Source organism: Fringilla coelebs, assembly GCF_963513975.1.
Source record: "Fringilla coelebs genome assembly, chromosome: Z".
Classification (NCBI taxonomy): domain Eukaryota; kingdom Metazoa; phylum Chordata; class Aves; order Passeriformes; family Fringillidae; genus Fringilla; species Fringilla coelebs.
The window spans coordinates 9,119,046-9,146,460 of record NC_140031.1 but is presented as its reverse complement, the minus strand read 5'-3'; the positions used below and the strand labels follow the sequence as shown (position 1 = coordinate 9,146,460).

The following is a 27,415-nucleotide window of genomic DNA, read 5'->3' as shown; positions in this document are numbered from 1 at the left end:
TGGGCGGGGCTCCCCTCGCCGATGAGTCGGCGCTGAGGCTCAACCAACGCGGACGCCCCGAATCCTCCGCCCGCCGCCCGCGACCCCCGCGACCCTCCGGACTCCCCACCCGCCCCGAGGAGCCGCCGTCCGCCGCCCCTCTCCCCCTCCCCGCAGCGCCATGGCCTCGGGATCCGAGTAAGTGCGGGCCCCGCCGCATCGCCGCGGCCTAGGCCCCGCCGCGGCCTGGGCCCAGTCCGGCCTGCCCGCTTCACCCGGGGCGGCCCGCAGGCCCCAGGCAGGCGAAGGCGGCGCCGGAACGGGGATGAGCCGCTTCCCGCCGCCCGCCCCGCCACGGCCGGGCCTGGCCGGGAAGTGTCGAGTCATGGCGGGGGGGCGAGGCCGGGCCGGGCCTCCCGCCGTGCCTCCGCCGGGCCTAGGGCCGCCCGCCCGCCGGGCCCTGAACTACTGAGGGCTTTGTTTTGTAGACCCGTCCTGGGCTCCTTCTGCTCTCAGCGGCCCCGGAGCCGGGGCTGGCGGGTGACTTGGCGCTAGCCGAGGTAGACATGTTGTGCCGGGCATAGCCGAGGCGGTCGGCGGTGTTTCCGTCTCGGGTGTCTTGCCTCACTCTTGTTGGCTGTGCTCAGTTACAGGCTGAGGATCGTCTTCCGTGCTCCCCAGGAGTGAGTAACAGTCTCCGCACGCAGCCCACGTGCATTTTGAGCGCAGTAAAACAGAATCCAAAAATAAATTTTCCCAATCCAGAAATACTGAAAGTGACTTTTTGACTTCGCTAGAGGCACTTTTGGTCCCATTTAGTGTATTTTGGTGTTTTTTGAGTACCTTTTCCCTTTTTTTAACAACTCCTGGAATCCAAAACTGCTTGGCCCTGCGGGGTCAGTTCCAGCGAGGTGTGCCAGGCATTCTGTGTCTGCAGTGACATTCCCAGACCCCGGTTGTGCAGCTGGGCGAGGTTAACAGTGTTTTTAAAAAGGGATTTCTACTTCAGCAAAGTTTTTCTCACCCACACAGGGACCGGAAAAAGTTAGTTTGCAGCTGGAACACGGTTACTTTTTAGATGCCATTTTTTGTCACAGCTGCTGGCAGCCATCTTGCTGAACCGAGCTTCAGCATGGCAAGTAGCATTCCAAAAGCCAAGGGAGTGTGATTTCTGAAGGGATCCCTGTTTCTTCTCCCAGCCTGTCTGAAACAGTGTTGAAAACTTTGCTTCTCCACAATGTGTCTAAAGTGCCCCCTTGGTTGTCTTACTTCAGTGTCTGTAGTCACCACATACTTCAGATACTTCACTTGGGGATAAAAATCTTCTATGACTTTTTTTTTTCTTTAATACCTACCCATCTGATTTACAGACTGAAGCAGTTCAGTCTGTAAATCAGATGTTCAGATTAGTAAGAAATCGATCACGGGTTTTATCTGGGAAGTAATTTCACAAGGATGGTGGTAAAAAGTCACAGCAGTGTGCAGAAGACATGGTTGATTTCACTTTCGTTACTGCAGCTGGAATCTTTCTGGGAAGTGCCTTTTTCCATATTTTTAGCACAGACTTGAAGGAACAGCTTGTTTCCTTACTTTAAGCAGGGCTTTGGAGGTTGGTTATCATTGTCAGAAGGATCACTAGTTGGTAACGACTTTCTGCTCTTGTTCTTCATACCCTGCCCTGTGATGCCTCTGGGCATTATCAGTTGTTGAACAAGGGGAGCTCTGACACAGAGAGAAACCACCGACTGGTGTAATTAAGTCCATGAAGCTGTGTCAGGGGAGGCTGAGGTTGGATATCAGGAAAAGGTTTGTCCTGAAGGTGGCCAGTCACTGGAACAGGCTCCCCAAGGAAGTGGTCACAGCACCAAGCCTGGCAGAGATGAGGAAGCATTTGGACAGTGATCTTAGGTACATGGTGTGATTGTTGGGGCTGTCCTATGCAGGGCCAGGAGCTGGGCTTGACAATCCTGATGGGTCCCTTCTAGCTCAGGTTATTCTGTGAGTCTGTAAGTTGTAGGAAGTGCCCCTTGTCCTCCCATGTGCGAAATGAGGCTGTTGAACTGCATTACTGAGAGAGAAAAGGAGGCTGAGGGAGCCTGTTAATGGTTGGCCTTTAGGGCTAATACATATTTGCTTCAGTTTTATATATGTCTTGCACTTTATGTGCAAGCTTGGCCATTTGCTGTGCTGGTGATTGTGTCTTCACTTCTGGCTTCTGTCTAGGGGCAGCTTATTACAGACCTTGAATTACCTTTTAATTCCAAAACAGCTCTAAAGCTAGGTTTTGTGTTCAGTTTGTCTCTTTGTTAAGGCAGGAAAAGAAAGAGTTGAGAGGGAAAGCGTGTGAGAGAGCTGACAAGCTGAGTAGGTCAGGGAGGTGATTTGGAGGGTTTCCACCAGGCTGTCTCTGACCAGAAGCCATCAAGGAGCTTTAAAAATTACCTGGGTTAGCTTTCTGTCCTTGTCCTTTCTCAAAGTTCCCTGGCAGAAGAGAGTCCCAACCCACGCCTTAGGCTTTCCTGCTTGGTATTTTCTGTTTGTGCTCTCCTTCCCACAGTTGTTGGGGTTTGTCTGAGCGTGGTTGAGGTGCACAGATCTCTTTTGCCCTGTTATTTCAGCTGCAGCATAAGGAACCCCTGGAGAGATGCAGTGAGGGCAAATGGTGATGATAACAATATTGTAAATTGCTGCTGAAAGATGTGTAGTGCTTGTCTGTCTAAACCTTACCCTTGTCTGTAAGAGAAATTACATCATTTCCGTGCCAGGCTGACATGTAATTTTGTAGCACCTTTGTTTTTTCCTCTGCAGACCTGTCAGGTCTAAGCACTGAAGCTGACCCTGCACATTTAGCTCCCTGGATGCTCTTTCTTGTACACTTTTATTCCATTTGTAATGTCTCCAATGCTTTTTGATCACTCTGAGTGGATCTGATATTGATCCAGCCCTCAGTTCTTAGGGAACTGTAGGTTCAGTTCTTCCATGTTAAAACTCTTTTCTCTTATTTAGCAGAACCAAGTGGATTCTTGCTGTGTTCTTCTGCACTGCTGCATGTCAGGTGCTATCCAGACTTTCTCTCCACTCTTCTGCAGCTTTTGTTTTGTGTAGAGTGTAGCTTGAAAAGCTTCCAGTTGTTACCCAGTTCCTCTACCGTTTGTTTTTGATCTGGTGTCCCAGGCTGGTTTTTTGGCTGTTATAGCAGCCCCTGCATTCCAAGGGACAGACATTTAGTTTCAGCAACTTTTCACATAGCCAAAGCTTGGCAGTGGTTTCTTATCAAAAGGCCCTGGGATTCACATCTTGTGTGCAGAGGGAGGAGTTACAGTCACACTCTGGATAATCCAAACAATGAGTATTGTGTCTCCCTGGTGTCCCTTAGCTGAAATCTTGAAATCTATTTGCTGGATTAGTTTCCAGTGGCCAGGAGCTAAAGAGGAGGCAAAGTTCTTACAAGTAGGTTGTTGGTTTTTATGCATTGTTTAACCATAGTCGTCCCTGATAATGTATTTGTTCAGTTTACTTACTGCTCTCATTTTTCCTGGAAATTGCAAGCTTTTTAGGACTCACAGCAAGACCACATTTTTAGATTGATTGTGGAATTAATGAGCCCTTTCCAGGATGTATCCAGCAGCTTTTATTGTGTCCTTTTTTGCTCAGACAATAGATCTGCAGTGTCTTACCTCTTGCACTCTTTAATAAAGAGAGGAAAAAGGTAACTTTCAATAGTGCTGGCAGTCCAGGAAAGAAAATCTTTTACAACTTTTGTTCACTTAAAATAATGTTGCCTGTGGTTTGCAACATGTTTCCTGAGATACCAGTGTTTCAAGGAAGCTTGAAAACCTTTTGCAACCAAGCTGGCTGCTCTCATGGGCTTGCTTGGTATTGTTTCCCCTTTTTACGTGGCGGAGAAGGGAGCCAGCACTGCATAGCCTGTCTTGGAAAAGCCTCTGCCTTGAGGTGGGGAGGGACCTGGGTAACATCACACCATAGGTATGTCACCCCTCTCTGATGGACTCCTAAAAATGCAGTGCACATGCCAAGTGCCGCCATTTCCACTCAATGATTGGTTTCTTCTCATCATTCTGTCTCTGAAAGGGTGAGATGGAGCCAAAGTTATGGCTGCTGCCATTGTCCACAAAGTTCCGTACTTTTTGCCAGTGCTTGCTGCTTGCTTAGGTCAGGGGAAGACTTTATTTTCATTTATTTTCTTTCAGAATCAAGTCAGACTATGGAAGGTTTTCTCTTCTGACTTGGCACAGCCACACACTTGGAGAAAGTAGTCAGCCCACTGGGGGAAGCTACAACACTCCACCCGCTTGTGTGGCTAATGTACAGCTTTCAAGAGCTCCTCTAGAATAAGTTAGTTCCAGTTCATATTCTGTCATAGAGTGAATTATTTGCTGTATTAGATTTTGAAGGAGAACAGTTAATCTGCCCTTCTTCCATTTCCTTGATCTTTCACTTGCTTCATTTTGTCAAGGGAAGTGAATTATCTCTTGTATTTCTTGTGGCATTATAGGCCAGAGCTGCAGTGACTTTTATGATATTATGGAAAACAGCTAAAAACCCCCAACAAAAACATTTTCTGTGAGCACTTGAATTTTTCTACAGCTTGCTAGGTTTAACAAACAGGCATCAACAGGCTAAACTCTTACAGCTCTTCCTGTCAGGGTTGCCACAGCATTGTCCTTTAATGCCACTATTTATCTGGGATTTGACACCAGATAGACTTGAACTTTTGTTTTGTTGGCAGCAGTTACGTGTGATTTTAAATGACTCTGACTAATTCATTGAGGCGAAACATCTTACAGTCAGCAAGATCTCACTGACCACTTCTTTTCATAGATAGCTTCATAGCTGTATCCACTGGAAGCTCATAGTTATATTTGCTGACAGAAAACATCCTCCCTTGAACTCCTGCAATGGGTCCCTGGGAAGTAATGTTCTCCTTTGTGCTACAAACAAGTAGAGTTTATAAAAGAGAAGACAACAAAGAAACTTAAAAAGTGGAGATGAAAACAAGGGGTGGCTGGGCAGGGCCAGTATCATACAGGTTCATAAACTGTGTTTTCTCTCCCAGCTCCAAAGCTGATGACTTATCGACTGCTATTCTGAAGCAGAAGAACAGGCCCAATCGGTTAATTGTTGACGAAGCCATCAATGAAGACAACAGTGTTGTGTCACTGTCCCAGGTGCGTCATCTGTAGAGGCAAAGCATGTAATCTGGTAATTTGCAAGCTGTTGCTGTCTATTAACTTGAAATGTAACTTTGCAACATGAGTACAAATGTTTGCGTCAGAAGCTACAGCTGTTACCACTGAGGGAGGGTTGTCTTGTTTCCTGACACTCCTCCTTGACAAAATGCTGTTTGAACCTCAGTTTGTAGAATTCATTTGAGCTTGTGCCCTTCCTCTGGTTTCAGGATTTGCTCTATACTACTGTAGTAAGAGTCTCTGTCTTCTGGATTTAGTATATCACTTCCAAGGTGTAATTTCCAAAGTCAAATAACTCTCCTTCAAATACTTGAATTCCTGTTTTTTCAAAATCTTTTTCTAACACTTTGCTGTTTATAGGCAAAGATGGATGAACTGCAGCTGTTCAGAGGAGACACTGTCCTGCTGAAAGGAAAGAAGAGGAGAGAAGCAGTGTGCATTGTTCTGTCAGATGATACCTGCTCAGATGAGAAGATTCGCATGAATAGGGTTGTTCGCAACAACCTGAGAGTGCGCCTGGGTGATGTGATCAGGTGAGGACACAGTGTTACCTGTGGAAAACATTAGCAGCATCACACATTATCTCATAGTATCTGAGCTGCCCTATTGCAAAAGCGAGTTAAAACCTGTTAGAAATGAATGCCAGAAAAAAGTGAAACAGACAAATAACAAGATTAAAAATGCCCCAAGGATGTTTATACTCCAATTTTTGTTGTAAAATCATTATTAAATTAGGAATGCTTAAAAAATGTTCCAGGGATTTTGTTGTGCATCACATGTGGGAAGTAGAATCACAAAATTACTTGAATTGGAAGGACCTTAAAAGTAGTAGTAAGACTTGGAAATACGTATCTCTGGTTACAGGAGACAGGGTCCATTCTGTGATGGGTCTGGGTAGAATGGTAGCACATGAGCATTTCCTGAACATAAAAATGGTAGTTTGCAGGTTTAAATAAGGGAGGGCTAACAGCTTCTCCTCCTCCTGAGCGTTGTCTCTGAGCAAATGAGAGCCTGGTTCTGACACCAGACTTTCTGAAGTGATATCTGTGTTAATTTTTAAATGCAAAACATGTTTTATACAAGCTTAGTAGATGAGAGAAATGAGGCTGTTCATCCATCCCTCTACCTCTAAAAATGCAAGTTTTAAACACAGTTGTTATTGGTTTAGAATGGTGCTTTGTGTCTTTGGATTTAAAGTAGAGGTGAATTCTTACTTTAAGCTGATGTGAGATTCCTGTTGGAGTCTCTTCTAATGTGACAGCCCATGCTCTCATCTTTTCTGTTAGCACTGTGTCTGTAGTGGTTCTCAGCTTCCCAAATGTGTTACCAATTGTCTTGATTCATTGCAAGGTCAGGGAATTTTCACTCACTTGACAATCTTTAACTGCTTATAGTGTTACTGTGTCCTGGTTTCTGACAAAATCCAGATTAATATGCAGACACTTCCTCATTGTGGTGTGTCAAATATTTTCTTTCTGGGACAGTTTCTCTTCACTTTTACCCTTTTGCTATGTCCTCTCTGTAATGCATGTAGTAAAAGAACCCATTAAGAGTCTCTGATAATGAAGTCACATACCACATATGAAAAGCTGTGTGCTTAGCTGCAGTTTCTTGGCTTGTTTTAGGTGGTGAAGCCAGTTTCTGCCATAGCTAGATACTTTGAGCTGTTGCTACAATAGTCTGTTGTGCTACATTGCAAAATAATAACTGTAGCATGTATTTAAAAGGGGAAAGGGCTTTTACCCTTTAACCTACTCAGCAGCCCTCACAAAATGGGACTGACCTACGCATGGCTGCAAAGGTGTTTACCCCTGCTTGGTACCGTGAGAGCCTTTGCTTGGAATCAGGTTTGTCAGCAATAGGGATTCTGGGCACTGTAGTGAGAGAGAGAGAAGGGAAGAAAGTGTTTTCCCCAACTCACTTTTCCTTGCAGCTGGTTCTCCAGTAGCTTGTTGATATAAAAGCTACCTCATGATTCTCACAGGTCTTTAGGCTACATTAGAGATGTATGTGAATGTGGAGGGGGGGTCTGTAGAAGAGCAGAAGGGTAGGAGGAAGCTATTAAACTCTCCAGTGGTCTTGGACAGGGCTCAAAGGAGTGAAGGGAAGTGTGTGCTGTGACGAGTAGCTCTCAGTGGGTATGATTTTTGCCTTGTCAGCACTGAAATATTTCTGTGTGGGTAGGAGGTCTCACCAAGGCTTTTGATGGTGTTTGGATGTTCTTTCCTGGGAAGCGGCATGTCTTTTCTTGTCCAGGTGTAACACTGAGGTGTAAGTCCAGCACTAACTGGAGTTTTTTTCTTCTGCAGCATCCAGCCTTGCCCAGATGTGAAATATGGCAAACGTATCCACGTGCTGCCAATTGATGACACGGTAGAAGGGATCACAGGGAATCTGTTTGAGGTCTATCTCAAGCCCTACTTCTTGGAAGCTTACAGACCTATCAGGAAAGGTAACAATGCCTGTCATTGAAGTCCTCATGGCCACAAGTGTGAGCTAGTCTTGAGACTGAATACGGAGAATTTCTAGAAGCTTGCACAGATCCCCATGAGGCATTAGACCAGCATCTGCTGGGAGAGATTTTGCTAGTCGTGATTTAAATTTTCCATAATCTTCAGAAGGACTGATTGCTCCTGCTGGCTAGCAGAGCAATTTGGTAGTTCTCCTGCATTTTTTTAGCTATATGAGATGGGAGAACATCAGAAAGGCTCAGGTGTAACTTGGGAGAAAATCTCATTAAACTAAGTTGCTACCATGTGATGTAATTGGTGACTTGCCTACATATTAATCAATTGGTTTGGTTTATGTTGTGCTTATACAGTTTCATCAGAGTCCATCCTTCATTAATGTGGTAATTGAAGGGGACTCTGGTTCAAACACCAGATCTGGAGTGGTGGAGTTGGCTGCTGTTAGGTGCTGAATGTGGTGATGTGCATATAGCTGCCATAGAATTGATCATATGATCATTATGTAACAATTACCATCATGCAATTTAGTTAATTTCCTACTCTCACCTAAAATCAAATTGCCTTGACCCATACACTGGGCTTTTCCATCCTCCCACATCACCCACAAAATGCACACAGGTCCTTCAGGAAAAGTGGAGCTATGTGTGGAAAAGCAGAACCACGCGTGGTTTGCGTTTACCTGAGGCAGTATGACCCAGACTGTTTATCCCAGCATATTTTTTATGTGCACTACAGGGGCATTGCCTCCTTCTACAGCATGTTAAAATGTTGGTTGGGGAAGGGGAGTCACAAGGCAGCTTTTGCTAAGTGTGTGTCCCAAAGTTTGCTGGTCCCACCAGCCTTTGCTCTCTGTGTCGTCATGAGCAGTTCATTGCATCATTTGGTTTTCCAGAGGCTATTGCATGATACGGAATGCAATACACCCTCTGAAAACCGTGCTTTGCCTGTCCCTGGGAGTGGAGTAGCCTCAGTGCCTGATGTTTTGTCATCAGATCCAAAGACCTTTTTTCCCTCTTAGAATATGGAATAATATGGAACAGGGTTCCAATGTGCTGCGCCAGCTCCCAGCGCATTGCAGTGATTTGTGTCTCTCTGGGACTGCCAGCCTGACAGCACACCTGTTTCCACATATGTACTAGTTTTTCAGGATTCTACACTTGTTTAGGAGTGAAATTCCAAAATGTTTTAGGTAGTCACTGGCCTGGACACTTTCCCCTCTGGGTGATGTTCTTAAATATATTAACTGTAAACAAGACCTGGATCACATTCAGCGACGTGCTGTTTCACAGCACCAAGCTTGCTAGAATTCCAGAAGCATTTGGACAATACCCTCAGGCACGTGGTGTGATCCTTGGACCTGTCCTGTGCAGGACCAGGAGTTGGACTCGGTGATCCCCATGGGTCCTTTCCAACTCAGGAAATTCTGTGATAAGAAGCGGGGCTTCAGGTGTATCGAAAGGATGTTAAAAATCTTTAAAATGCTCAAATGCTACTGTAATCAGCCTGGCATCGGAAGACATTGGGAGGGAGACGTAGGAGAGGTGCAGTTACCAGTGGTTCCCAGTGGATGGCTCCCAAACTACAGAGCCGATGGCAGTGCTCAGTTCACTCCTCAGATTCGTCTGGGGACCAGCAGCTCCATCTCATCATAAGCCACTACTGCAAAGAACAACACAAAGATCACATTAGCCCAGGCAGCAAGGACAATAATCCTCACCACAGGGGACACCTACACCGAGTGTTAAAAACACACCCTGAGAACAAGCACAGATAAACACCCTCACCAGCTACTGTTATATACTGAATGCTTATAACTAATTTGGCTTAACATGTTCTGTTCAGATCTGTTGTTATGCCAGCCCTTTTTCCCTGTGCTGTCTGCCAAGAAGGACTGTTGTCCTTTGATCCCAGCATGTGACTAAATATCAGACAGCTACTGATTCTGCACCCAGCCAGGGCTCTGGGAAGCAGATCAGGAAAAAGTAGAAACCTGTGAGTTAAGAACATTTTTGTAATTGAAACAAAGTAAAAAATATATATGTATAGTAATAATAATAGTAATAATAATAGTAATAATAATAGTAATAATAATAGTAATAATAATAATAATAATAATAATAATAATAATAATAATAATAGTAATAGTAATAGTAGTAGTAGTAGTAGTAGTAGTAGTGGAAAAGAGGGGGGATGAAACCCAAAAAGACAGGTGTTTCATGACACCTGAGACAGTAGCTCAACACCTGCTGAATGATGCACAGCCTGTCCCTCATCAGTGTCTGATGTCTCCCAATGAAATCCCCCCAGTTCATGCACTGGGCATGGTGTTTTATGGCATGGAATATTCCTTTGGGCAGTTTGGGTCAGCTCTCCTGGCCATGCCCCCTCCTGCTTTCTTGTGCACCTGCTCCCTGGCAGAGCGTGGGAAACTGACCAGTCCTTGAGTTCAACTGCTGAGCAGCAGCTGAAACATCAGTGTGTTATCAGCATAATTCTCAACTGAATCCAAACCACAGCACCAAACCAGCTATGGGGGAGAAAATGAACTCTATCCCAGGCGAAGCCAAGACATGAATACGAGCTGGCACCCTGAGTAAATTCATTATTTGGAGTAATTTAAGGAATAACTGGGAGTGTGAGTACAAAACCAAGCACACTTTTGGGGTTGTGTTCATAACACTTCCAATGTACTGTAGACGAAATTACACTACAGACACAAGTGGAAGTTATCCAGGGTCTGTAGCCCAGTGCAGCCAGGAATCACAGTGTGGTGTTACATATTATTCTGCTTCTGGAGACAAACAGTTATGACTAGTATCAACTAGTTACAATAAATTCAGAATGAATTTTTATTGACTTAGGGCTTTTTGCCTGTTCTAAAAATGTTACATTCAAACTGGATGGGAAAAAAAAAGTGATTTCTTGCCTTTGTGGTTTGTATTTGGGCAGGGTGTTCTTTTCCATTGTTTGCTGGTTTTTACTAGATGAAATTTGAGAACTGAAACAGTGCTCAGGCTGTTGCAGTGGATGCAGCTCTTGAGTTTAACATGCAAAGCAGCGTTATAATGGCCACAATGTCTGCCTGTGTGACCAGCTTCCTTACATTCTGGGGCTGCTGCTTGTACAGGGGTTGACATTTTGCAGATGTGGGTTGCACCACGCCACTGATGTGTGGGGTTTTACAGGTGACATCTTCTTGGTGCGTGGAGGGATGCGCGCAGTGGAGTTCAAAGTGGTGGAGACAGATCCAAGCCCGTACTGCATAGTGGCTCCGGACACAGTGATCCATTGTGAGGGCGAGCCCATCAAACGGGAGGTGAGCAGAACCCTGCCACGTGGTGCTCCTACTAGATCTCCTCTGTGCAAAGCCTGTTTCTGGGACAGTGCATGATGGCAGCAGTGTTTGCAGTTCCTGTTTTGACATTTTATCTACTGAATGTAATGGTCAGAAACTCTGGTTTCAGGAGGTGTGCTGCTGCTGAAGGTAGTCAGAGAAAGATAGTTCCAGTGTCTTCCTCATATGCTGAAAGCACCAGGGGGTAGGTTTGCTGATGAGATGCCGTGCTTTGGCAGCAGCTGTTCTGCATCTGCTTCCAGATATTTCACACTGTGCTTGGATGCATCTTTTGATTCCAGTGCTCCCTTGATCCATAGCAGAGAGAGCTTACAATGGTGCTAAATTTCATGCCATGTGAAAAGAAAGTAGTGGGCACTTTTTCTGAGAGAAATTTTAAAGCCTCTAGTGGTTTACATTAAAAAAATAAAAATTCCCCAGTTCATTAAGGTGTCTAGGCTTGAGTGTTGCAACATTGTGGCTGCCTGAAGGGCTTGTCTGACAGGTTTTGGCGACCTTACTGTACAGAGTAGGAAATCTGAGGGAGATGAACTGAGGTGGGTGTGTACTTCATAGAATAAGTACCTTTTTCTGCCTGCAAATAGTATGAGTGCTGGTTTTTTGTAAGCTGCCTTCTGAAAAACGCCTCTGTGACCCTTGTGAGACTGCACCTGGGCACTCCATGAATCCCACTTGGCCTCTTAAGTCTGCAGCAGAGATAGACAGGAGTAAGTTCAGCCAAGGCCACAAAAATTATACGGAGATGGTGGTCAAGAATGAAGGAGGAGGGACTGGGATCATGGCATGATGCAGCCTGGAGATGGGAAGGCAAAGGCCTACTGGCAACTGCCTGATGGGATGGGATAGATGACCAGGCTTCTTCTGAGACCCATGCCTGGGGCATGACTGGACACACTAATATAAGCTGGATCAAGGGAAATTCCCAGTAGATACTTGGAAAAATGTTTTCCCCAATCCTGGAGCGAAGCCCAGAGAGGACCAAAATCTCCAAAATTGAGACCTTCAGTGCTTATTAGGTCCAGCCCCTGAGTGACCTGCTTGAACCAGGTGGGACTTGAACTGAGCCTCTCTTGAGATTCTAGGCTATGTTATTATTTTAGTGTGGCCTAAATAACTGAGGCCAGTGAAGGTTTGGACGGGTAAATGGATGGATACTGTGAGGGAAGAGTTGGTTGCAACTGATCTTATCCATATGTCTGGACCTTAACATTCTCTGCTAATTGGAGTCAGTCTCAAAAGGTAACTCTGCACCTGAGTAACTAACTGGCAGTTAGAATATGCCAAATAGTTAGATAGCATTTACTCTAAGGAGTAAGTATATATTATACTGACATTGTCTCTTGTTACTTCCATTAGCCCCATCAAAGAGCCACAGAGCTTGTTTTGTGTTAGAGTCTGTAGGGAACCTGGCAGCAGAGGCTGTCATTCCAGAGGGTGGGCTTCAGTGAAGTCTGAGTACGTGCAGGCAATTCTCTTTATATGTCTGGGAAGACAGAGCTAAGAAACAATTATAGAAGACCATCAGGAAGACTTGAAAGGGAGAATCTCAAGACAGGCAAGAAATGTCTAAAAAGCCATATTCCTGGCTTCTGTAGACTGGGAGGGGTGGTTGAGCTATTGTTTTCACTCAGATGTTTGATATATTTCCTCCTGGGTAGGATGAAGAGGAGTCACTGAATGAGGTGGGCTATGATGACATTGGTGGCTGCCGGAAGCAGCTGGCTCAAATCAAGGAGATGGTGGAGCTTCCCCTCCGACACCCTGCTCTCTTCAAGGCCATAGGGGTGAAGGTATGTCCCCATGTGCAGGTGCATAAGTGGGCTTGTCCTGGGAGATGTCTCCATGACAGAGATTTAGGAGGTATTGGAGAAGAAAATAAATAATTTGTGGTGTGGGTTTTTGGGGTTTTTTTAATGCTAGTCTTTGGAAGGTATTTGCCTACGTGTTCTGGACACAGACTGAAACGCTGGCAGCTTGTAAAGTAGAGTGATGCTTTGAATCAGCGCTGCCAGTTACTGGCAAGGTTTTTGTTGTGTGTTGTGTGAAGTGGTAAAGGGTGTTGATAGCAGTGCTGACATGGCAGCTGTTGCATGAGTTTGCATCACAATTTCAGACTGGCATTATCAAATGCTTACAAATTCACTGTGAAGCTGCTTAAGCAGTCAGATACTCACAACCTAAGCCCCTTGCCTTTGTCCTCAGCCTCCACGTGGGATCCTGCTGTATGGTCCTCCTGGCACTGGTAAAACACTGATTGCCCGAGCAGTGGCCAACGAAACAGGGGCTTTCTTCTTCCTGATCAACGGTAAGTTTTGTGGCTGCTTTGGCCACAGGTCTGCTGTGTGCTCAGTTGTCCCTCTTATGGTAAGGAATGGTGTTAAGATGGCTTGTAGAGCCGCATTGTCTTCCTGACATCCTTCCTTACCTCTTTCAAGCATGCTTCTGGGGTCACATGGAAACCCTTTGTGTGGAACTATGTGTAGTGGCACTTCCCTGAAGCTTGATTGTGTTGTGGCAGAGTGCTTGGAAGACTGTGCTGAGACACAGGGATTTGGTGTCTGTCCATTTGTGTTGGTGAAGGCAGAACTGGCAGGGCTTCTGGCTTTGCTCCCACCATGTTCCAATCAGAAAAGAAGCTGCCGCTGTGGATTCCTCTTTCCCCTCAAGTAAAGCACAAAGACCTCTTTTGTTTCACAGTACATTATTTGGAAGGAACTTCCCTGAAAACTGTAATGAGATCCTTTGGACTTAGCTGTTAGTGACAGAGCTATTGATAAGTCTCACCTGTAGCACTTCAGGTGGCTACTAGTTGGTACCTGGTAAGGACTAGATTCTGAATTCTCCACACTGCTTTTCTGTTCCATTTTAGTCAGTGCTGGAATAAGAGAACGTTTTTACTGAAGGACTGCAGCTTTTCTTCTCCAGTTTCAATCATGTGACAGTATAACACAGCACAGCAGTGACTGGCAGTAGGATTAGGGTCTTGCTTTTATCTCAAGAGAGTGGATGTAAATGGGCTAATTTTAGCCACATGTCACCCTGTCATGTACTTCCTCAAGTGTGTGGAAGCTGTCACTGAATGCTAATGTACCAGCCATTTCTTTAGATGCATGTACATCTATTGCATAATGAAAATAACACTGTCAGAGTTAGCCAAGCATTCGCTGCCTGCTGGCCCCAATCCGGAGCTGCAGGCAGTGCTGCAGACAGAGCTGATAAGAGCTGGTAAGTTATCTGTAATGAAATACCCAGAGCACCTGCCCACACCTGTGTCTCTGCAGCTGGCAGCTGTCTGTGCCTGAGGGTCAGGTTTATTTTTCTTGGATCCTTCAGAAGCATATTTTCTCTTCATTACCACTGCCATGAGCATGATAGCAAAGTCTGTAAAAACAGAATAAATCTCTAAACCTGTGTTAGTGTTCAGCATTTGTAGATGTCAGGGGAATGCTGTCCATCCATTTGGGATAAGTGTGCTTACACACCTTAATTTTGTATTTAACCTTTGAGAAGAGATGGGGATTGTGTTTTTGTTCATTTGTGGTTGGTTGTTTTGACTTTTTTAAACTAGTTTATAGGATCATACAGAGGTAAATGTATACATGTGTAATGTAAGCTAAAGATGGCTTGACAGAGCTTTTTCCTTCCCTATTCTGGTAATTCATCACCTTATAATTTGATTGGTTCTCTTGCAAGCTAGGACTGGCATTAACTGTGTGTGGTGGCACATTACAGAGAAGCTCACCAAGTGTGAAATAGGGTAAGGAAAGAGGCAGCTAAAGGTAGCTCATTGTCTAGTGCTGCGTTCTCTTAGAGTAAACTGGAAACACCAAAATAATGATAGAAACTAATTCTGCATGCTGGTCTTGCCTTTCAGCTGCAGATTTAGTGAATTTGATTGATAGTATTTGCTTTTGCTTGAAATATAGCTTGTCCCATGTGGATGTTGTACTAAAAATATTCAGCTGCGTGTTTTTGGGGCTAGCTGCCTCTCTTCTGAGTGGCACAGCATTGCTGTTTTTTAGGTCCTGAGATCATGAGCAAGTTGGCTGGTGAGTCTGAGAGCAACCTGAGGAAAGCTTTCGAAGAAGCAGAGAAGAATGCTCCTGCCATCATCTTCATTGATGAATTGGATGCCATTGCTCCTAAGAGAGAGAAGGTAAAGAGAGCCTGTAGGAGGTAAATTAGCATGTCCTTTTTTCTTGGGTAGCAGCTGGCATGAGTCTCTGCATTTCACTACAGAGTAGCATTTCTTCAACATCTGAATTCAGTTGGACACCAGGAGGGTTAGATACAGTCCAGGACATTTGTTACAATTTTGTGGCTGCTGTATCTGCCGGCTCCCATGCAGTGCCGGCTGCCGTGCTCCTTGTAGAGCTGTTGGTGTCAGCACTGCTTTCTGTCCCCACAGACACATGGGGAGGTGGAACGTCGCATCGTGTCTCAGCTGCTGACCCTCATGGATGGGCTGAAGCAGAGGGCACATGTGATCGTGATGGCAGCCACCAACAGACCCAACAGCATCGACCCAGCGCTCCGGCGATTCGGTAACCGCCCCTGCCCTCTCTTCTCTGTGTGTCACACACTTTGTGACAGTCCATGCTTCAGGGGCCCCATAAAGATTAAGCAGAAAGTCATGCTGAACATGTATTACATAAACTATTGACTTGTCTTCAGCTCCTTGCTAGAAATTATTTTCCAGGCTTGCAGCCTTTGATGTCATTTTCTGTGCCATGTTAGGTGAGAATGTGTAGAAATAATACTTTGAAGTGGGAAAAGTATGCTGGCCTGTATTAGGTGAACCTATTTCAGGACACACTTAAGGAGGAAATGCCTAAGGGGATGTTCGTGCATTAGGTCGCAGAAGGCTGTGAATTACCTGATTTGGGTGGGTTTCTTTTATTAATGAACAGTACAGTAGTTTCTGAGATTCAGGTCTTCAAAACATTAATATCTGGTGTATGACCAGTTGGTAGAGTCTGTAATAGCAAACCTATCAACTGTGCAGGGGGAACTGGCCTCTTAAATGTGTACTGAGCCATTTGAAAGCACAGCTTTGAAATGTAGTGAGCCATTTGAAAGCACCACTGTGGCTGGAGGAAAAATAGAGGCGTACATATCTTAGTGAATATTGCAGTGATGCCTGGTTTTCCTCGTGTGTTTCACCACTTGGGTAATGCTGTGAAAGTTCTAAAAAATTATATCTCTCAGTATTTTTGGACTCTTGTAATAAGGAAACAAAGGCAGAAATAAACAAAAATGTCTCATGGTATGTTGGTTCAGTGAAGCCTATTTCCCAGAAATGCAGCTCAGAAGTAGTTACTAAATGTGCAATCCTCTGTGCTGTGTAATCCCAAGGTCTTACTGGTAGTCTCGCAGTAGTCTCACTTTCCCTAAATGCCTAATACCTTTCCTCCTTCTCTGATCTGTCTCTTCTAATGTGCTGATAGATGTTGCAGGCAAACCCCAAACTCTGTCATGTTCTGATATTTTGTGGAAAACATCACCTTGTTCAGTCAGAGGAAGGCAGCAGCTGCAGCTCCTATGGTGTGCAGAATCAGCAGCTCAATTTGTGCTTGTACTCCCCAGGTCGTTTTGACAGGGAGGTAGATATTGGTATCCCTGATGCCACCGGGCGCCTGGAGATCCTGCAGATCCACACAAAAAATATGAAACTGGCTGATGATGTGGATCTGGAGCAGGTGAGTAGTGTGCCATTAGGAGAGCTTGTCTCGTTTCCAGTGCTCTGTTTCATAGTGGAAGAATTGTTAAGGCTTGATTGTACAAGTGGAGTGGCTCAATTAGGACAGCCTGGAACTGCATGAATGGGTGATCCCTGGGATTCCTTCTGACCAGTTTACCAGTGACCAAAAGTCCTCACTCACTAGTTAGGAATGGTATGGCTAAGTGAAACAGACGTATATCATTCCAATCTGGAAGTGCCTAGCCATTGTCGTCTTGGGTTTGTTTGCTGTCATTGCCTTTAAAAGTATAGCATCCCTGAAAAAACTCACTCACAGCTGGGTGAGCATTGTGGTGTTCCTGTACCACCTGTATGGTTCCTGTCATCTCTGTCCTGAATGAGGAACTGCAGTCCTCAGGGTTACCTTTCTAAATTCCAGATGCATATTGGATCTCTAGTGGGCAGTAGAAGGCACAGTGTCTTTGCCTGAGTGTTAGTGTTTGTCTTGAATGTGCAGCAAAGCCCTGGTGTTGCTCTGCTTCCTTCCAAGCGAGGGACCAGAGCATGTGTTGCCCTTGCTTGTATCCCTGTGAGTCATGGTCAGTGCTCTGCTTTCAGGTGGCAAACGAGACCCATGGCCATGTTGGTGCTGACTTGGCTGCTCTTTGCTCAGAAGCTGCTCTTCAGGCGATCAGAAAGAAGATGGATCTCATAGACCTAGAAGATGAAACCATTGATGCTGAAGTGATGAACTCTCTGGCAGTGACCATGGATGACTTCAGGGTAATGCAGGAGTGCCCCGTATTCTTCTGGGTGCAATTGCTTCTCTGAAAGCAAAAGAGTGTAACATGTTAGAATTCATATAATACTGTTTCTTGTAACAACAGTGGGCTCTGAGCCAGAGCAACCCTTCTGCTCTTCGGGAGACTGTGGTGGAGGTGCCACAAGTTACCTGGGAAGATATTGGTGGCCTAGAAGATGTAAAGAGGGAACTCCAGGAGCTTGTACAGGTAAGGCTTTACAACAGATTTTTTTGCTTAGCCAGCTTAAAAATGCAATAATAAAATCTAGAATATTTTTAGTTTCTTGTTTGGGCTGCAAACAGAGTAAATGTAGAAGCGTTATGGCATGTATTTGTAATGGACTGTAAATACCATGCTGTTCCATCTTGGTGAACTTGGGGAGGAAGGCGCTGGGAAGCAGCATTATGTTTTCCTGAGCTGAGTCTGCAGTGGCATTTTATGTGGGTGTTGTGCAACATGCATAAACAGCCACAGTTCTGCTTCTTAAGTGGAGACCAGCAGTGGGACCACTGCTGAGAATCATCCTGCATGGTAGCTGTATCTGGCAGGCAGTGGATGAAGGTGCTCATACAGAGAGCTTCTGTAGGGCTCCCCATCAGCCTTAGCACAGAGACAGGTGAGAAGTAATTGTGAAGCTCTCTACAGAAGGAAGGAACAGAACAAAATGTTGCAAATGATCTATGGAAACTCCAGGTGTCTGCTCTGGCAGTTTGGATTGGATACATTCCTGCTTTCAGCTGGTGCTGTAGAAACATCCTGTCTGTGAATAAAAGAATCTAAATTTTCAGTCTAACTTTCTGATGTTAAAATCATCACCTGTCTTGTATATGACCTCGTTGCTGAGGATAAAGGCTCACATCAGACACCTTGCTGTCTCTGGAGAGCAGAGCAAATAGGTTAGGTAATAAGCTGTTCCCTTTTGCTTCTGCAGGGCAGAGTGAAGCTGAGGTTAAGTGTGCTGGAAAGTACTGAACTGGTACTTGGGAAAGTACTGAACTGTACTTAGTTCCTCGAGATAAATAGGTTGGTTTAGGCACCTTTCCAAGGCAGTGTCCCCTTAAAAACTGCAGTGGCACCTGCCAAGATCTTGTGTTTAATCCACCAGAAATCTCAGATAGTGCTTCTGGTAGAACCAAAACTGACTCAGAGAAATGTGTCCCTTCCTGTGGCATAGGACTTAGACTGGATGATCTTTTGAAGGTCCCTTGACATGCAAACCATTCTGTACTTCCAAGGTAGCCTGTTGTGGCTCATCATGGGAGGTTTTTGTTTTGTTCTCTTTCAGTATCCTGTGGAGCACCCAGACAAGTTCCTCAAATTTGGCATGACCCCATCAAAAGGGGTTCTGTTCTATGGGCCACCTGGCTGTGGTAAGACACTGCTGGCCAAAGCCATTGCCAACGAATGCCAGGCAAACTTCATTTCCATCAAGGGGCCGGAATTGCTCACCATGTGGTTTGGTGAGTCTGAAGCCAATGTGCGCGAGATCTTTGACAAGGTAAGTGTTTCTCCTGCTCTCTGTGCTATCTTGGTGCTGAGGTATCCCCAGAATTTTGTCTCCACTGCATCTGTCTTACTGGTTCTTTGTGTCTTCTGTGTTTTCCCCACTTGCACTGAGAGCAGGAGCTCTTTCCTGGTGTTGGAATGAATCCTCTTCAGCAACATAGCTCTTTTCCCTGACTGCAGTTGGCATCTGTCAGTAGAGGGTGATACATTCCCCAGTGTCTTTGGCAGAGGCTATGGTTAGGAGGGCACATGTATGCACCACACCCCTGGAAACTATGATTAACACCTCATTAACTGTCATCATCTACAGATTTTCAGAATATCCGATGGGTTCTTGCAATATACACAGTTTAGGAAGGAACTCACTTCTGTTCAGTAGTCCCATAGAGTCATCTCCTGTCCCAGAAGGTGTCTGCATGGATTATCGTGTGAATCCTTTCTCTTGTGGTGAGGGGCGGCGCTATTAGGAAAAAGTTGGCAGGAGAGTGGAGAAAAATTGAGGTGGAAGGGAACCTCAGAGACTGTTTTGTTCAGCTGTTTGTCCAGAGCAGGGAGGTAACTTTGAAATTTCATCAGCTCAGGGAATTGAGTTCTGAACATGTGTGAAGGGTGGAGAATCCCCGGCCTCTTTAGGCCTGTGTGCTGGTGTGGGAGCTCTCTTATTGTAACCAATTTCTTCCTTCTTTCTTACTGGGATTTTCTCAGCTGCTCACAGCTGTGTCTCCACAGAGACAGGAGATTCCCAACACCCTCCAGGCTAACGGCTGGAGAGAGGTGTGCATGAGTGAGGGCTGCAGCAGGCACCTCCTTGTGCCTGTGGTCTTTCGTCCTTTCACTGCACACTGTGAAGAAAGATCCAGCTCCCCATAACTACGCATTAGGTAGCTGAAGACAGCAATTGGATTTCTCCTTTCCATTGGATATATCTCACCTGCTTCAGTGCCTGAATAACCAGTTGACATCTTCACGTCTTGCAGGGAGAGTTCTTGTCCTGTAAAATGGCTCCATTTTTCACTCTAGGTGTTGGAGTTACTGCTTTTCTGCCTGGTTCACAATGTTCCCACTTCAGGGAAATACAACTTGTTCAGGAGAATTTAATGGAGGGGTTGTGTGGCAGGGGACTGCTCTGGAGCGGCTCTTCCAAGCTCTCCTTGAGAAGAGCTTCTGTTTCTCTTGAGCTGTTTTAATGGTGAGGAAGGCTTAGTGTGAAGTCAGCATGCTCATTGTTGGGCAGTATTAGCACGCAGTAATGGTGCCCACTGCTTTTTGCAGGCTCGCCAAGCAGCCCCATGTGTGCTCTTCTTTGATGAGCTGGACTCCATCGCCAAGGCCCGAGGCGGGAATATTGGTGATGGTGGTGGTGCTGCAGATCGTGTCATCAACCAGATCCTGACTGAGATGGATGGCATGTCCACCAAGAAAAATGTCTTCATCATTGGTGCCACCAACAGGCCAGACATCATTGACCCAGCCATTCTGCGCCCTGGCCGCCTGGATCAGCTCATCTACATCCCCCTGCCTGACGAGAAGTCTAGGGTTGCAATCCTTAAAGCCAATCTGAGGAAATCACCAGTTGCAAAGGTACAATCTGCACCCTGACTGCTTCTGGCTTGGGTTTGCTGTGTGCTGCTTATGTTCCTCACAAGCTGTGGACAGCACAGAGGTTTGGAAGCTCATCCATAGAGTAGAATGGGAGAGGGAGCTGGAGCTCTGAGGTTAGGGTGTCAGCAAAACCAGAAATGGGTCTGCAGGCACAGCAACTCTTCGTCACATAATGGGGTTCTACTCATGGTGCAGGATCAGAAAAGCCTATTTTGGTGAGGTGGAAAAGATTCTTGCACTCTGGGGAAAAAATAAGTGTAGAATACACAGGTGTGAAATACAAATTGAAGAGGAGCAGTTGCAGTGGGTTGTTGCTGAGCCCTGTCATAGGCAAGAGTTGTGTCCCTTGCCTGGAAAGAGGCAATAATGCAGCTGAGAGTTAATCAAAGAAAAACAGACATGAAGCAGGACCCCAAGCTTTTTTATGCCAAACTTACCTACTTAGTTTCAAAGAAGCTTGCAGTAATACCCTCTCAACTGAGGGGGAGGAGAGGAGGAGGTCGGCTGTCTTGGTCTGCTTGTGCCCCATCTCTATTTCCAGTCTGATGCTGTTTTGCTTGACTCCTCGTGCTGAGACCTGAGCAAGTCATACCCTAAATCTGTAAGTGCAGAGGCATTTACAGCCACTTCGTGGATTCTTGGTGGGTGTGAGGAGTGTAGCCTGCTTTCGTATGTGGTTAACTTTTCCTGAAAATGAGAATCTCAACAGCTGATCTTTCCAAAATTGGCCATAGTTAAGACAGCACCTTGATACCCTGGGATCTAAAGATACCTCTCTGTCACTTGGGGATATGAGGTGTAAAGGAACGGCCTCTCTTCCGTTTTCTCTAGGATGTTGACCTGGATTTCCTGGCGAAGATGACCAATGGCTTCTCAGGAGCTGACCTGACAGAAATTTGCCAGCGTGCCTGCAAACTGGCCATCCGCGAATCCATCGAGAGTGAGATCAGGCGAGAGCGTGAGAGGCAAACTAACCCTTCTGCCATGGTGAGTGGTACACCGAGCTCTCCCTACCCACATGCCTGAGGTGTGATGTGTTCCTCTGTCATCCTCGGGGATGAGTGGGCTCTTGTGCAGAGCGTGGAGCTGGAGCACTTTGTTCTCTTCTTGTGGGAGGTTGAGGACCCTCCTGGGATGCCTCATGGTCAGCATTGCTCAGGAGGTGCCTTCTGCAGCCCTGACTCATGCACACCTCTCCAGCCCCCGCCTTGGAGAGTGTTGGGAGTCTCCTAACCTGGAGAGAAGCTGTGAGCAGCTGTTGGGCCCGTGGAGCTTGGGCACACAGCTCACCCAGTCCCTCTGTCCTGCTGCAGGAGGTGGAGGAGGACGATCCAGTTCCTGAGATCCGCAGGGATCACTTTGAGGAGGCCATGCGCTTTGCTCGCCGCTCTGTCAGTGACAACGACATCAGGAAATATGAGATGTTTGCACAGACCCTACAGCAGAGCCGTGGCTTTGGCAGCTTCAGGTACCTGTGGCATGTGAGGGCTGGGCAGTGTGGCTCAGCCAGTCCCTGAGCACAGCACTGGGGCAGCTTTTTGATGGGTTGTGGGGAGCAAACCTCTTTTGCACTGCACATTGAGCACAACCTTGAGCACAGAGCACCACAGCACAGTGTGGCAGGTGTAGGCCGTGCTGCAGGTTGGTTGTCACTGCTCTGTTGGTGCTCCCTTTTTTCCTTTACCTCAGGCGAGGTTTTACAGCCAGCAGACATGAGCCCTTTGACCTTCCCTGAGTCTTCATCCCATTCCTTCTTGCCCATACTAGTTGTCACTGGGGGTAGCTGCAGAGGGAGGGGATGGTGCTGAGCTGCAGGGAGGCTTTTGAACAGCATCTCTTCTCTCCTGTCCTGCACTGCTGCATGCAGGTTCCCATCAGGCAACCAGGGCGGCGCCGGTCCGAGCCAAGGCACAGGAGGTGGCAGCGGGGGCAACGTGTACAGCGAAGACAATGACGACGATCTCTACGGTTAACTTGCTGTCCTCAGTGGACCAAACTCCACATCAGGCCACGTTGTACAGGGAAAAATCCAATGTTCAGTGGACTCTTGGCTTCTTCATTCCTCAGTCAGAACAGTGTAGCTGCACGTCAGACTTTGTACAGGGAATGTTTTCTGCAAACACAAATCCAGAGCGATGTTCAGTTGGGAGGCAGACAATGAATTAACAAGGAGGGGAAATTACTTAATTTCTGAGAAATTTCTGTTCTAGTTTATGTGGCAGAATCAGCAGCTTTAGCAAGGGTACAACGCTAGCCTGTATTAAAAAAAATAAAACCCCACAAAAAATAATTAAAAAAAATTAATAAAAATCCCACAAAACTCTAGCAAGGTCCTGGCAGTTCATTTGTGTGATGCTGGTGCTGTCTAAACCCGTGTCTGGTGCTGTGTGAGCTCTCCGTGCTCCAGTGGAGCCCATCTATGTGAGGCTTCCCCTGCTGTGAGCAGGGCTGCTCTTCATGCTTAACAGCTCTTAGCTCTGTTAATGGAAGAAATGGGTTTGGCAGTGTCTCTGCCCTGCCCTGGCTTGGCAGGAAGAGCCTGGCAGCAGGTACCTGCTGTTGCTCTTCTGAGGCTGGCCATGAGCTGTCAGGTCTCTTGCTGCTGTGGCTCCACAGTGAAGGATCTCCAAGAATTCCTGTCTCATCCAGGCATGAGAAAGGTACTTGGGGTGTCTCTGGGGTTGTGGCACAGTGTGACACCACTGTGGCTGGGGAGAGAGGACCTTCAACACATTCCGTGTATCCCAGTTTCTGATGCTTGTCTTGGATCTCTGTTGGAAAGCTGGGCTTGTGTCGTGACCCAGACTCACTGGTTGGGTTCTGATCATGGTTTTTCTTCCTTTTCATCTGTTCTATCTCCCTGCCTTGCTGCTTCCTTTATTTTCCCTTCTGTGAACTGAAAAATGTGCTACTACTGTACTTGGTTGTTTTATGTCAGGGAAGCCCTGGGTCCTAGGGAGCAGGAGCAGGACAAGAGGCTGGATATGGCTGAGCCCTCAGCCTGAGGGGAGCAGTGGCTGTTCAGAGCAGCACAGAGCTGCTCTTGGGGAACGCAGGAACGCGGGGTAAAACGCAGTTTGTGTGGCAGAATGTTTCCCTGTGCCTTTGGAGCTGAGTCACGAGGGAGAGGGCAGGAGCTGTGGGGCTGGGCTGTGGGTTTCTGTCCCAAAGCCTGGCACATCTTGAAGGGTTCTGTCAAGCTATCTGTATTTAAGAGGAGAGGATTTAATGGCAGAGGGACAGGACTGGGCGTGGTGAGAAGGGGTTCGTTCGAGCCGTGGGGTAAGTGCAATGAAATCGGGAGTGCTGCGTTTAAATAGCACAGCCCCCTGCGGGGGAGGAGGCAGTGCAGGCCCTCGGGGGCCGGGATGGCCGCTCACCTGTGCTGTCCTATTTGGGAGCTGTCTGCCGGCACCACCGTCCCTGTCCTCACACCACCCCTGATGGGGAAATCGCTCCTACTGGCTCCGGTGGGGACACTTGCGGTAGCAGGGTTGAGGCTGGGAGGACTGGTGCTTCCCCTGCCTCACTCCATCCCGTTTTTGGGTTAAACATCACCTTTCTGCTCTGCTCTGCTCCTCCCTGAGCTCTGCAGGGACAGATGCTAGCTTTGCTTTGGCCCCAGGGAACCAGAGCCAGGTGCATTCTGCCACCTGGGAAAGGAGCTCTCCGGGACTCCCCAAAGCTTTCCACTGCTTGGACAGGGGCTTCTTCCTCTCTGCCAGTGGGAGAACATCACCACCCAGCAAATCAAGGGACAGATCGATCCTGGCATCTTTCGCTGCTGTAGGGACTGGGGCAAGGAGGGCATGGGATGGTGGGTTGTGTGCCCCAGCCCAAATCTTCCCCACTGCCTCTCCAAGTTGCAAATGCTAACTGAATCCAGCAGAGGGACCGGAAAACCTCCTTTCTTCCCCGCCGTCTGTGGTACACAGCTCCCGGTGAGGGGACAGCACCCACAGGATTTCCAAGAGCATCTACCCTTGCTCTGAAGCTGTGTGGACCTGGTGGGAGGGCTGAGGTCCCCCAGATCAGCACTCACAGCCCCTCACTGCGAACCTCAGCAGCCCGAGGCGAGCAGTTGGTATCAAAGGACTGGGTTTGGCCCTGGTCAGTCACTGCCAGGGCAAGAGCCTTTCTGCAGCAACCCTCTCCCCTGCCCAGATCCTTGCTGGGGGGACTGGGCAGCTCCCAAAGCTGCTGAAGGGTGGAAGATGCTGTTGGCTCAGGCGTGTCCTGCATGGTGTGGGATTAATGAGGGGGAAGCTGAGGGCATCCCTTTCCTTTGCTGACATGATCAGCACCTCCCTGTGCTCCCCTGGGTTCCAGCTGTGGCCCCAGAGCCCCTTCACCCCCTACAGCCCCTACAGCCAGGCCCCATCAGGACCACTGGACCTGATGGGAGCCACAGTCCAGCTGTGCTTGATGCAGCATGGGAGACCTGGTCATGGTGTTTGGGCTAGATAGGGGCTGGTTCCTGATCCAAGGGACTGGGACCTTTCTGCCCCACCCCAAAACCCTTTGGGCCCAGCAGGTGCTCCAATCACCAGGGAGCCACAAGGGACTGCTCTCAGCAGTCCTCATCCTGCTCCAGGCAGGCATGGATGGGCTATGGGCATCCCTGCTCCATTGGCAGGGATCCAAGGACATCCCTTCCCCTTGAGCCCACCAGGCCATGTGTGCCCTCTCCCCATGGCTCTCCTTGTCCCCTCTTTCCTGGGCATCCCCTGCACTATGGATGTGCCCTCCTCACTGACATTTCCTGCTCCTATGGATGTTTCTGCTCCGAGGACTTCTCCACCTGTGGAGGTTTGAACCCAGCTGGCAAATCAGTCCCACTTAGCTGCTCATTCACACCCCACCTGCCACGGCCCCCTGGCTGGTACACTGGGCACGGTGTTTGTTCTATGCCATGGAATAACCCTTAGGCCAGTTTGGGTCAGCTCTCCTGGCCATGCTCCCACCCAGCTTCTTGCGCACCTGCTCCCTGGCAGAGCTCAGGACACCAAAACTCTCCGGAAATATGGATGTTTTCTGCCCTGTGTTGCTCCATGACTTTAGGGTGCACAGAGTGGGAGAGAGGATAGAGGCAGGGCCTTTCTAGTCCTGGTCAATGGATTTGCCACTCACTTTCTGTAGAAATGGAATCACAGAACACCCTGCATTGGAAGGGACACATCATGACGATGGAGTCCAGCTCCTGGCCCTGCACAGAACACCCCTAGGGGCACACCATGGGCCTGAGAGCCTTGTCCAAACACTTATTGAACTCTCTCAGGTTTGGTGCTGTAACCACTTCCCTGGGGAGCTGTTCCAGAGCCCATCAACCCCTCTGGGGGAAAAATCTTTTCAACCTAAATCTCCCCTGACACAGCTTCATGCTTGCCATAGGATCAGGAATACTATACCCTTTGGCTCTGTCTGGGAAACTACCCACTGGAGGCTGGGCAGCAAATACTCTGGAAGAACCCCCATTTGTGATTGTTTTCCTTTGCAATTCCCATCCCTGTCTCTCCATGATCAAGGTAGGTTTTCCTTCCCATGTTCTTCTGTCCTCTCCATATTCTCACAGGTAAAACCACCAGGTACCCCATCTTCTCCCTCTTCCCTAAAAGGATGCCTACTGTTACCAGCCCAGGGGAATGGAGGGCTTCCAAAGACGGCAGGCAGGAAGGAATTACAGATGCGGATGCCTTATCCCTAGGAATGTTCAAGGCCAGGCTGAATGGGGCTTTGAGCAACCTGGTCTAGCAGAAGGTGTCCCTGTCCATGGCAGGGGCTTGGAATGGGATGAACTTTAAGATCCCTTCCAAACCAAACCTTTCTATGACTGATTCTGTGAAAGAAGGCAGAAGTAGGAAAATGTTTCTGCTATAGTTTGGCTCTCCAAGGAAAAAGGCCAAAGGTGCAGTTATGAACAGTTCCCAACAGATGGCTCCCGAAATACAGAGAGAATGGCAGCGCTGGCTGCTTGTAGCAGATTTGTCTCACAAATGGAGATTCTGTTGTACCAATGGATCCATGGGCCAGTGCCAGTTGTGTGAGTTCAGCCAGGCCAGGTGCTGGCTCCTGTCCCTGGCTCACAACAACCCCTGAGCTCCAGGCTGGGACAGCGTGGCTGGAAAGCTGCTGAGTGGGAAGGGGCCTGGGGGTGCTGGTCAGCAGTGGCTGCACACGAGCTGGATGTGCCCAGGTGGCCAAGAAGGCCAAGGACATCCTGAATGTATCAGCAGTGGTGTGGCAGTGACAAGGCAGCGACCATCCCCTTGTGCTGGACACTGGCGAGGCCACACTCCAAGTGCTGTGTCCAGTTCTGGGGCCCTCAGGAAAAAAAGGACACTGAGGTGCTGGAGTGAGTCCAGAGGAGAGCAAGGAGCTAGAGGAGGGTCTGGAGCACAAGTACTGTGAGGAGCAGCTGAGGGAGCTGGGGGTGTTTATTCCAGAGTAGGGGGCTCAGAGGGGACCTGATCACTCTCCACATGACCTGAAAGGAGGGTGTAGTCAGTCCCTTCTCCCAAATAGCAAGTGACAGGACAAGAGAAATAGCCTCAAGTTGTGCCAGTGGAGGTTTAAGTTGGATATTAGGATAAATTTCTTCATGGAAGGTGTTGTCAAGCATTGAAGTAGGCTGCCACGGCATGGTGCATCCCTGGGGATATTTAAAAGATGTGTATCATCAAATCACAGAATGTTTAGGTTGGAAAAGATCTCTAAGGTCATCGAGTCCAACAATTTAACCCAAGTCCACCACTAAACCATGTTCCTAAGCACCAGATCTGTACTTCTTGGAAACTTTCTGGAATGGCGTAGAT

General features: G+C 47.5%; 1 protein-coding gene across 1 annotated transcript; it reads left to right on the top strand.

The window, feature by feature from the left end:
* Nucleotides 1-19: 19 nt before the first annotated feature.
* On the top strand, nt 20-22,928 carry VCP (valosin containing protein). The gene is made up of 17 exons (XM_084225251.1): nt 20-177; nt 5,057-5,168; nt 5,550-5,722; nt 7,499-7,641; nt 10,843-10,973; nt 12,671-12,802; nt 13,215-13,317; nt 15,035-15,168; nt 15,421-15,556; nt 16,599-16,711; nt 17,311-17,475; nt 17,580-17,702; nt 18,781-18,993; nt 20,274-20,582; nt 21,435-21,590; nt 21,917-22,071; nt 22,471-22,928. Exons 1-17 carry the CDS (start codon nt 161-163, stop codon nt 22,574-22,576), a joined length of 2,421 nt encoding a protein of 806 aa, XP_084081377.1. The 5' UTR covers nt 20-160; the 3' UTR covers nt 22,577-22,928.
* Nucleotides 22,929-27,415: the final 4,487 nt, after the last annotated feature.